The sequence below is a fragment of the Chrysoperla carnea genome, chromosome 5, assembly GCF_905475395.1.
Source record: "Chrysoperla carnea chromosome 5, inChrCarn1.1, whole genome shotgun sequence".
In the NCBI taxonomy this organism is placed as follows: domain Eukaryota; kingdom Metazoa; phylum Arthropoda; class Insecta; order Neuroptera; family Chrysopidae; genus Chrysoperla; species Chrysoperla carnea.
Genome location: NC_058341.1, coordinates 22,100,792 through 22,113,339, shown reverse-complemented (window position 1 = coordinate 22,113,339; position 12,548 = coordinate 22,100,792). Strand labels below are relative to the sequence as shown.

At 28.3% G+C, this 12,548-nt stretch overlaps 1 protein-coding gene across 1 annotated transcript in view; it reads left to right on the top strand.

Moving 5' to 3' along the window:
- LOC123299701 (homeobox protein invected) overlaps nt 1-5,226 on the top strand; it is a 112,781-nt gene extending 107,555 nt beyond the window's left edge. Inside the window, exon 4 of the mRNA XM_044882004.1 lies at nt 4,431-5,226. Within this exon, the coding sequence (XP_044737939.1) occupies nt 4,431-4,822 (392 nt within the window). The 3' untranslated portion in view covers nt 4,823-5,226. The remainder of the gene's footprint in view (nt 1-4,430) is intronic.
- The last annotated feature ends 7,322 nt before the right edge of the window (nt 5,227-12,548 follow it).

Genomic DNA, 12,548 nt, shown 5'->3' with positions numbered 1-12,548 from the left:
CAAAATGATTAGAAATCAGCAAATTGATTGGTTCACAGTCAGTCTCAAATACATCAATCTCAAAAATTATGGTGGAAGCGCAAATAAGCATATAGTAATCACAGTGATATTTTTTAAAACTTCATCCGTAATTAAATATTCGTATATGTTGAAAATTGAAAGGAAAATTACAAAGCAAGAAAGCATATATCGTGTCATTTTTAGGGAAAATGAGAATGTAGTACTTTTAGATCTTTTATACGAGGGCGCTTATAGTAAATCAGGGATCAGCTTTGTTTATTTAATTTTTTGAGCTAACTTAATCTATAGAAAGTCCATCTTGTACTTTTGTAAGAACTAACTAAATAAGTGTTTTTTTTTTTCGGTAAGAGAACACACAGAATGACTTTGTATAATTTTCTTAGAAATGATAATGAGCATTTTTTGAGGGTGAAAAAATATATAAACTACCGCACACACTACCAACACCATCGCACTCAATTCATAATAAAATTTTAGTAAAAGAAGGGGGAAAAATAGAAGAACCGTTCGTCACTTAACTTCATACTTACATAAAATGTGTATTTCATAGACTATCCGACAACCAAAACATTCTAACTATTAACTGGAGAAGAAATTATTAGTTAACTTCACAACAAAAGAAATGATCTAGTGTTAAAACATTATAAGTTCTGTTATAGATAATATTAAATATAAACGTGCGGTTAGAATGTGATGTTCCGCCTTCGATATTGCATTTTAGTAAATTATTTAAAGTTCATTGCGTTAAATTGAACACAACTTTGAAAATATATATAAGGGGGTGAAATTACGAAAGAAAATGTGTTGCAGAATACTTAGATAAACAATTGTGCAAGAAAGAGGGGAAGGATTTGTAATAATGATAATAATCATTGAACATGGTACTTTGGTAAAAGTTTCTGAAAATATTTTACAGGCAAAGAATACATATTTGCTAAATATGTTTATGCCAGTAAAATCTTACTTAAAACAAAAAAAACAACTAAAATGACAAAACGCGATGTAAAGCTCTTGATGTTCTCTCGATGTTATTTGAACCCATTTGGGGACGGTGAAACTACTTAGCTAATTATGTCTGTGCTACTTGCCTAATAGGTGAAAAATTGCAAAATTTTCGGCTATTTTTTCAGTTTTTTTTATACAATTCAAAAACTATGAGCTTTTGACATTAGTTGCTGCTATCAATTTGAAAGTACATATATTAAATTTGAAACAATTGCAGCCAACCCACAGCTCCGTATGTCTAAATTTTTTCAGGTATGATGCTTGAAAATTTACATGGTTTTCAGAAAAGTTAAAATTTTTAGTTTTGCTTACGTTAAACCGTTAGAGATTATTAAAAAAAATGAACAACTTTTGTTTGAAAAATTTTTCAAAAGAATCATTCTCGTAGTAGGAGAAATTAGAGCAAAAATTTGTTGCCTATTGTCTCCAAAAACATACAAGATAGACAGATGCAAATTTGTAGAAAGCTTCTACTAGTAATCCTTATGTAAAATTAAAAAAAAAAGATTTTCTAGAAAATGCTTTGAAAAACTTTCGAAAGATTGGACCAATGACGACCCGAAGGCTGCTGCTTTTTGGAGCCTAAAGCTGCTTTTCAGATGTGTTATTGGGTCTCCTTAGGGGAGTGTATAATAAGTATACTTTGATATAACTGTATTTTAGTACTGATTCTAGAAAATTGAATTGAAAACGTTTAACAATGTAATAAAAAAGATATCAATTACTAGCTGATAATATGACGATGTAACAAACATCTTCGAATGTTTGTACAACAATACTACAATACTCAGGTTGTATACTGTTGTAAAACTATTGTTGTTGTTTCTTGTACAGCACTGTTAGTAAAATATACTTTGTAACGTCATAAGTTGCGGTTTATGTATATTTGTAAGAAGTATATATTACCAAGAAGTAATAACAACACAAATCATTTCTGATGTTTCCTCGACAGTTCCTTCATATAACTATTCGACGGACCGATAATAACGACTTAAAAGTCTTTCTTAATTGTATTTTGTGTTTCTTGACTCATTGTATTTAAAATAGAACAAAGCTACGCTACAGTATGTTTCAATTGTATTGATAGATCTACTACGGCCACAAAAATGGAATAAGAATTATTCCGATTGTTTAGTTTCGTATAATTATATAACTATAGTTTTGAATAGCGATCAAAAACAGTGGTGGATCTAGCCTTGGGCGGAGTAGGTAACTACCTAGGGTCCCTGCATTAGCTAAAGACTCCGGAGAAAAAGAAAAAGAGAAAAGGACAAATTTGAAGGTGAATAGTGCCAAGTTGATTTACAGAGAATCACTTGGCTAAAAAAAAACACACGACGTCAACTGATGTTCGCATTGCCTATGGGCCTCGGAATTATTAGGATTACCCTGATCAAAAATAATGATAACATATTTCAATCTAACGTGAAATAAATATATTTTCGTCTCGAGCATATCTCGGAAGCTGTTTATTGGGAATAGCAGGATATGGTCCGGATTTAGAAAGTGTAATTTCTAAATCTGGTGTCCCAAAAGTATGAATTTTCCTGGCGATCTCGCAGAGTCAGTGAGAAAAATGTTGATCTAGGATTTGATCTTAAACATAACGTTAAAGCCACAGCGAATCAAAAATCGATTTTTCAAATGGGAACCCCTATTTTTATTTAGAAAGAGTCGAATATTTTACGTCCAAATATGACTTTGACAACGACCTTCAAGATCATTCCAAGGTCAAAGATCTTATTTGGTAGGAATCCCTAAGCCAAGAGGAACAATCCTGGTATGGTATTTATCATGTTTATTCCCGCTGACTTTGCGAGATCTTCAGGAGTTTCCATACTTTTGGGACACCCGTTATAATAATTTTGTGGATAGCCTGTTAGCATTCTTAAGGTTTCTCTTCGTAAAATTATTCATCGCTTTCTAATCACATTTTTCTATAATACTACTTGAGTCAATACTCGTAGTTAATACTTATTGAAACTATCGCAGACATTTTAGAGAAAAATAAATCGCTGGTCGGTGTTCTCCGATTTCTTGTCCTTTTTAGAGCTTTTCTTGGTGTATGTGATTTTGATATCATGTAATGCCGCTCTATTTTCATAGATCATCGGTAGAAACACTCACCTTGTCAGTTTGTCTTAGAATGCACAAAAAAGATTTCTTTTCGGTTTCATTTCAAATTAAATCACATGCTTTTTGATATTACAGTTCCGTGTCATAAAACTGTTTTGAACTATTGTTGAGAGTGACGAAACATTCCTGGATATGTTCCTGAGGTGATTTTAGGCTTAGATCAAGTCTTTCAGAGGACAACTTTCAGAGGACATTATTTTAATTTCAAAGTAGATGAGAAGATTAAAGCTTTGAAGAAGCACTTAAACCAGGTTGAATCTGCGAAGTACTTACACGATGTTTAGCGAGCTTAGAGATAATAATCAGAAATTGAATTCTCTGCAACTTTCTTAACTTGATCAAAATTTTCTACTGATATTGATTTCCCAGCATGTCAGTCTTGTTCTGGTGCATCTTGATAAAGGTGTTCGTTCTTTTTCAAGCCCTTTTGTTACATAATATTATTGCAAATTGTTACATTTTGTAGATACAGTAAAGTTTTCATTACATCATGATACATATAACATCAATTATCAACAATGTATATAATGTATCTTATTATATTATTTACATATACATCCATATACATAGCCATTGATAATAAGTATAATGAAAAGACATTTAGTTAACTTGTTAAATGTCAAAATTAACTGTCAGCCATTATGACAGTGATGTTTAATAGTTTTATATACGTAATAACTAAACGTACGTAGTCCGACTACAGTCTAATAACAAAATTATTTAAATGAATTATTAGTGGTTTTCACATAGAATAGATATATTTATATTTATTGAATGATTATTGAACATTTATTTAAATCAATATTTGTATTCTTAAAAAGACTGTATGTAGGTAGGTAGTACATAGAAAGACAGACAGACATTATTCTATGTCTTCTATTTATATATTGTTTCTTGAAATTTTAAACAATGTTCAAACATGTCAATTATTTTCATTGAACAATAATTATATTATACTAGCAGATACCCGCCCACTTTGTTAGACAGTTTCCCCTATAAAAACAAAGACTATCACGTTATAACCCTCAGTTATCCTCCCTTTTGTTTACAATTTTATGGATTTTAATTTTTTGGTGGGAAATTCTAACTTTTTTGAAAATGAAATTTTTCTCATGATACTCGTCCAATCATTAAAATAACCTGATTTTTATACTTTTTGGACCCATCTACCGAGTTTCATCAAATTCCAAAACAAAAATTTTTTTGCGTTTTTGTCAATTTTTTTAATGGGGTAGGAGTAAGTATTTATGTTATTTTTATTGTTACAGGTCCAAGATCACGTCGTCCTAAAAAACCATCGAGCGGATCATCGCCCAGCGGTAGTAATGGAGTAGGAAATGGTGGTGGAAATAGTAGTGCAGATGAAAAACGTCCTCGTACAGCATTCAGTGGTGCACAATTAGCACGATTAAAACATGAATTTGCTGAAAATCGTTATTTAACGGAACGTCGTCGGCAACAGCTAAGCGCTGAGTTAGGTTTAAATGAGGCACAAATTAAAATATGGTTTCAAAATAAACGTGCAAAGATTAAAAAGGCTTCGGGTCATAAAAATCCATTAGCACTGCAATTAATGGCACAAGGTTTATATAATCATTCGACAGTTCCTTTAACGCGAGAAGAGGAAGAATTACAACAGCAATCAAATAGTCAAGGCTAGTTTTTTTTTATTTGAAAATTTAGGAATGATTTAAATGATAGCCCAATAAAGTAAGGGTACATTTTTTGAATTATTTGGAGCAAGTAGAAAATTTATGTAGGGTAAATACCTTTAGTGGTCCTTATCAAACACACTCTCGTGAAGGCTTAACTGGTTCTGGTCAGGACCACTGAACTGCTTCTGTTCAGAACTACTTCATTGAACTAGCCTTTTTCGATTTTGAACTAGCTTGACAGAACCAGTAGGGAACACAGATTTGAAATTGCAGGCATAAAAAAGTTCAAATATTAATTTAATAAGGCTCACTGTGATATTGAATTGCCTAAGCTTTACATCAAAACACAAATTTTCGATTTGTTGCAAATAAACCTAAAGTAGTACGTTGGCTTTATGGCTATTAAAAAGTAATTATAACTACCCTTCATTTTAATAAACATTTTTAAAAATTATTGAACAAATAGTTATTAGTATAATATATAAAATAACATGACGTAAATTCATAGTATCTGGATCTGAACTATATTTATATAATAAATTTATTTCTTATAATCTAAACATATCAATTAAAAGTACAATTTAAAATCATATTGTAATTGATTTTAAATATAATTCGATTGTTTAAAAGTACTATTGACGTGAGGAGTTACCTCACGTAAAACTTATTTGAAACGCCTTTTAACGCCTCTCTATTATCTTTAGTACGTTTCAAATATAACCATCGGATTCAGTCAAAGGTTAATAATGAAGTGTATTTTACAAAATTTAAAAAATCCGAAATATTTTTGAATGTTATTTTATATATTTATATAACATATTAAATTTTTTATCATTTCAAAGTTACCAATTGTTTGTTTCCATAAATAATTTTTTATTAATTTGTTCAATAATTCTTAAAATTAAAAGAAAATGTAAATAAAACAAAATATAAATACCATCTTAAATTCGGGACTGCTTTAAGTCATTTTATAAATTCAATAATTTTTAATGTATTGATAATTAAGATAATAGAAGAAACCAAAGAGTTGAAACGATTTACAATAAACAATTCTAAAAACATTTAATAGCAGATATTCACCAATAGGAGTACCCTATGGTAATGCCTGGGGTCCAAATGTACAATTTTTACTGACGATTTTTAGCAGCCAATGATTCAATAAACCTTTTTTTTAACTATTTTAACCAAGTGATTAAAGTAGTCCCGATTTTTCATGGTATTTCTTTTATTTAAAAAACAAAAATCATATCTTAGCTTGTGTGATTAAAAAATTTTATTTTGTTATGTTTTGAAGACTGAATATATAATTTATCACTTATAAAAAAAAAAATACAAACTTAACAATTTTATTGTAAATATTATTATCAAAATTGATTCATAATTTCGTACAAACTTTAAAAAATTCAAGGCTAACTTAAATTAAAATCACATTCTTTAATTATGAAAAGTCATTTTAAAATTACAGCCACAATAAAATCATTTGAAAACGTTTCTTTAAATTATCAGAATAATACCAGCGGAAAAATTGGCTCGCAATTGTTGCAGCTTTTTTAGAGGTTGCATTCTCAAAACACGGTTAACGGAATCGCTCTCAGGTGCTAGCCATACTTTCTCCTTATCTAATTTCAATAAGAAAACAACATCAAAATTCAGTTGTCTAGAAATTAACGTTTTCGTGAAGATGCTCTTATACCAAATTATGAGGCAAAATTTCTCTGAAGGTCTACCGGCTATTCATAGCAATATAATTAATGATTTTATATTGAAAGAAAGTTTAAAAGAAGGGATACAATGGCTCAAAGCCTATACAAGAAAATTGGATCAATTTTGATAACGAAATAGATATTTTTTTTAGTTACATAAATCACACATTATTAAAATAAACAAGAATAAATATTATTGATTTGATTTGTAAATGAAATTAATTTATTAATATTTAATAATAATAAGTATTTATATATTTGTAAATATAATAATTAATAAACAAAACAATTAAATATAGATAAATAAATAAATATATTATATATAAATAAATAATAAATAGTTATTTAAATATTGCAAAAAAAGTAAATAAACCAAATTGAATATTGTGAATATTTGTAGATAATTTTAAGTAAATATTATTATTATTATTATAAATAATTAATTAAATAAAAAATAAAATAAAATTATTAAAAAAAAAATTCAAAATATAGATTCTTATTAATATTATTATTTTATAAATGTATTATATATACACAAATTGATTAATTATTATATTCATTAATAATTAAAAGTTTTCTGGCAACAAAAATTTTTTTCAAAAATTATAGAAAAATGGTGTGTTTGTTTAATCAAGAATAAAAAAATTATACAGAAAATTAAAATAAAATCAATTTTTATTTAATGATAAATTTGTGTTTCTTTTTCAAAACAATGCCTTTTGTTTAATTTTTAGTTCAGTTTTTATGAAATATAACTGAATGGATTATTTTCGACAATTTCTCTCTCTGAATCTCAAACTTTTGTTTTTGTTACTTATCAAAGTATGTAATGAAATGTCTCGACAGGGAAGTAATTAATAAAATCGTAAGGTAGGTAAGTATTTATTTTTGAACATTTTACAGTCAAAATAGTATTGTGAAAAATTTTAGCAAGTTAAATTGGGCCAACCGAAATTCAATTGTCATGATTTTTGAGTGAATTATGAGCTTTGCAAAAATTTTTATTATTGGGTAAAATGCGAACGTATGCAAAATAAAAAACGTTGGTAGAATTATCAGAAAAATGTTTTACTCAATTCTATTAATTTTCCCAAAAAAACTCAGTCTATTAAAATATTTCAGCGTTCGTATTAGTTCATTTTATATCACGCCCCTTATAAATGTCATCCGAAAGATGAAAGACCACGGAAGCAATTTTTCAAAAATAGTTTTGCAAAACGTATTCTCTCTACTGTCCACAGCTGGATCATTTGACGGTGCTTCTCAGGACATTGTGGAGTGGATTCAATTACCACCTTCATAATATGGAGATCTCAAATGATTCTACTTGTAGGTTCTGTATGGAGGACGATGAACCTTCCCTACACATTATTTACAAATGCAGAAATCTGAAGGAATTCACGTGTAAAATTATTGAATCAATCTCAAGGGCATTCTTGGCGGAGAAGCTATATTTCTGATCTGCTGACAATAGCATCTTTAGCTGGTGGCATTTGAAGTAAGCTATTTAATAATTTTTAACTCTTTTCAAACATGAAAACGAAAGTTCATGGTTAATTTGTTACAGCTAATGTGGTAAATATTCGATATGCTATTTCCACGTTCGGTAACTCAGTGTAAAGTTTGATCGAAGTGCAATACACGTGAAAGTGCAACAATTATTCATCATTCGATAACTTGAAGAACAATTTTTCCTGAAAATTTTTCGCCTTGGGGACGTTATGCCTACACGACCCTCGTGCTCTAAATACAGCGCTGCACTTACATTCTTAAACGTAAAAAGTTATCTATATTGATTGGTATTTTTATAAAATAAATTGTTATATCACTTATTAAATAAAAGGAAATTTTTTGAAACAATAGTGTCTATTAATAAAAAAAAATTAATGCGTACATTAATAAACATTTATGTAATAAAAATTAATGGCTATAATTTATTTCTGTCCAAATAATTAAAATTCAGGTTAAAACAAAAGAGCAACATTGTATTATGAAATTGATTAAAAAAAATATTTTGAAATTTTTTTGAATTTTTTTTATTATTTTATAAAAAGAAATAAAATTCTCTTTCTCCTTGTAAACATTTAAAAAGCAGATGTTTAAGGGAACGTAATTTTGGATTATTGCTTATAATATCTTCGTTATATGATTATTTTAAATTCTTTACTATCAATTTGATAAACAATTAAAATATTTAAGTATAAAAAAAAATTGTTTTTTTGTTAGTTCCATTTCCGTTTAAAATTTAAAACAAACACTTTTATTAAAAAAAAAAAAAATTACAAAATTCCATGGAATAATAAATATTACAAAAATTGTTTGTGAATCGTTTTCAACAAGTGAAATGTATTAAATTCAGAAAACCCTCTTAGTTTCTTATTGACGAGAGAGATTGATTCTTAGAAGAGTTCTTATATTGACGTTTTCTTTTTCAAGCAGCTCATTGCATTCAAATTTTTTTTAATTATATATTTATAAATTATAGCTCATGTTTTATTTTGATGTATGAGCTATATTATTGTCAAGTTTCGTTCAAATTCATTTAGTAGTTTTTGAGTGAAAGCGTAACAAAAAAACGTAACCAAACAGCTTATTTCACACTTTTCCCTTTCCTGACACCTACTGAAATATTGGCACCAAGTACATTCTGCCCTAATCGTGTGATCGAATTCTTCTTTGATTGTATCTTCAGTTCGTTTTTGCCTTAACGTATCCAACTTTGTGTTCTGTATATGCAATTGTTCTTTTACAAAAATTTTTAAATACACTCCTACATTTCTCGGTTGTGATTTCTTGAATCGTTTCAATTATTATCTGTTCTAAATGGTCTATATTTCTAAACGACTATAACACTTCTATCTCACCTTCTCAATCTGTGCACCCTGGACATTCGATGTGAAAAGTGAATAGCTGAATGGTAATATTTTCGAAATCAGAGATTTTTATAAAGAATAACATTTTTAGTAAACTTTATTATAAAGAAGTTTTTTGGATGTTGTCAACTTAAGGAAGAGCATCCTGAATGTACAAAAAAAATTATAAATTTATAACAAAAAATAATTTTTCACTAACACCCTATAAATTTCTGTCCAGCAAAGCAGGCGGGTAATGGCTAGCTATTAATAAAAATATAATATAATATTATAGTTAAATATAATATACAAAAAAAAAGTAATATTACATTATCATTCATATTTGATCTATATTTGTTTACATTTGTTTAATTTATAAAGTGATAGCTTATAATTAGTATGTAAATAAGATAGTTAAGAGTTAAGCTGACATGGACACCCAAGTAGCTAGTGTGTTATTTTATTTTATTTTATAATAATATAACATACATATACATACTTTACTAAGTCACTTCACTCAGTTCAGCTCAGTCAGTAGTAGACTTTTAGTATTATGTAGAACTAACTAGTCATATAAGTAACATACGACAACTACCTACCACTGCATATCATTACTGAGTAAAAGTGTGCAGAAGTAAGCATCCTATGACAAGTGAACTTTTCAAAATTTTATAAACCACCGATAAATTTTTCGGGTACGCAATCCTAAACTCGCACTTGAAACATATTTTAGAATACTCTCCATTAAATTAAGATTTGCCATGCCACAGACTGACAGGCAGACACACTCACACGCAGCGGTCAAACATATAACACTCCTTTTTTTGGTTCGGTGGTTAAAAAGGATGCTCTTATTTTTGGAAAATTCTCTTGTAAACATTTAGACTGTGAGCTCTCATAACTATTTTGAACGCAGCTTTCAAAATAGTTGAAAGCTGCGTTCAAAACGGGTCAACTTCAAAATAGGATCTGCCCATGCTGCCGAAGGAATCGATATCGATGCTGTGTCAGCATTATTCGTCATGCCTTTGTTTCCCAGCCTTTGGCCAAGGCTTATAAATTGAGATCTAGTTACCTAATACTTACTCAAGCCTTGGCAGAGACGGATAATTCACGGCCTACTTTTTTCATTTCTTGACGAAAGTTGGGGTAGCATTTATGTGTCAAGCCTTGGTACTTCCGTCCTTGTTCAAGGCTTTGCTAAGGCATTAAAACGAAGCCGTTATTTTATATTAATGATTTCTACATTTATGCTAGTACAGAGAAGCAAACTTCTACCTTTTAGTTCAGCTAGTTATAAAAGCGTGTTTTTTAGTTTTTTCTAAACTATAGTTTATTTTGTGTTTTTTAGTTTTTTAAGACTGGTATTTTTTTTATCAAAAATTAATTATAAATATGGTGGGAGCGCAAGTAAATGAAAAAAAATTCAGGTATGGAAATTGTTAATCCTCAAAAACTTTATCAGGATAATCAAATAAACTTATTAAATTATTGTATTGCCATCGGTCCTTGATAAGAACACAAAATTTCGAGTTTTGAACGGGGTCAAAATCGTGTTCCTAGTTTCTGTTATATACTAACATATGTATGAAGCTAAATAATAAAAATAAAATAAAAAGGAAATGATTTTTGTAGCACTGTGTTCTACAAACATGTCGAGCTGGACGTCCTTATAAAATGAATAGTATTATGTTTAATGTTTTGTAATGACGGTTAATCTCTATAAATATGCACAATAAAAAAATTTAACATAAAAAAAATACTAGAAACAACTAATAGCATTATTTATTTAAACACCCAGTGCATACTGAATTATTTTCTGCTATGAATATAATTATTTGTGTATTTTGGAACTGAAAATTGGCAAATATGATAGAAATTTCCATAAAAAGTATTTTGGTTTGTTGCTCCTAGTTCTATTGTAATCATACTTGAGGGAAGCATAATTTTCATTAATAAATTCATCAAAATGCGGGATTAACAATTACGCATAGATAAAAAAAAGACATTTGTGTATCGGAAGCGCGGTGGCGGTCTTCAAAAGTTAATTGTTTATTTATCCAGTTTAATTATTTAAATTAAAATGATTTCATCTACAAACAATTATTAATATAACAAGTTTTATTTACTAGTTCTTAGAAATAAATAAATATTATTGTGAATAATTATTTTTGTTATTGTTAATTGTGTAATTAATCAATTAATTTATTTTATTTACGATTTATCGTTTGACTATTTAATTATATCAAAGGGAAGAATCGGCACGGCACATAAACACATGTTTAACGGCAAATTTTATTGAGAATTATACAGTGTGCTCTCTTTTTGAGCTTTAACCCATCTTTCTTCGTATCATACTCAAATTAGGAAACATATGGAATCACTATCTTCAGTCTACCTACATTCTTATCTATTGCAAAAAACGACAATATCTGTCTTCGCAACGTGCGTGAGTTTTATTGCAGGCGTTTCCATGGTATCGATACAATACTTTAATTATAGAATTGTATGAATGCATATATAATTGTATGGATTGCATTTATGACTTACATTGAAAATTTAATATTATTGTCTCACAAATTTAAATAAATAATTATGGAAAGTTACATTTGAAAAATAATATTTGTGCAATTTGATTTCTTATTTTCACAATTTTTAATGCATTAAGTTTAATTAATTGGTGTTTTTCAATAATTTTAATTTGACATTTACTATAACATTAACATGTAAAGAATTACAAATTAGTCATAATAACCTTCTTTATCGCCAAAATTTTTCACTGGAAGCGCTGGCATCGATTTTATTGTCCCTACCATGGCTATGCACACAACGAATAGAAACTATCTATAGAATTATTCAATGTGTATTTAACTACTCTAGGTACTACATCGTACCCTATTATTCAATAATGACAATGTTTTCTGACATCAAAATGTAGTTAGATATTACAAAATAATTACAACAATATCAATTAATAAATAAATAATAAAATATTGTTTGTAATTACCTATATGTATTTACTTATTTACTGACATTACATTTAAAAAACATAACAAAAAGCCTTAACACAAAAACAAACATGTTTATAAATTATTTTAAATGCTATGCCATCAGCAGCCATCATCATAATTATCATTATTATTATTATTAAATTGCAGATTGTATCGATTTCTTCA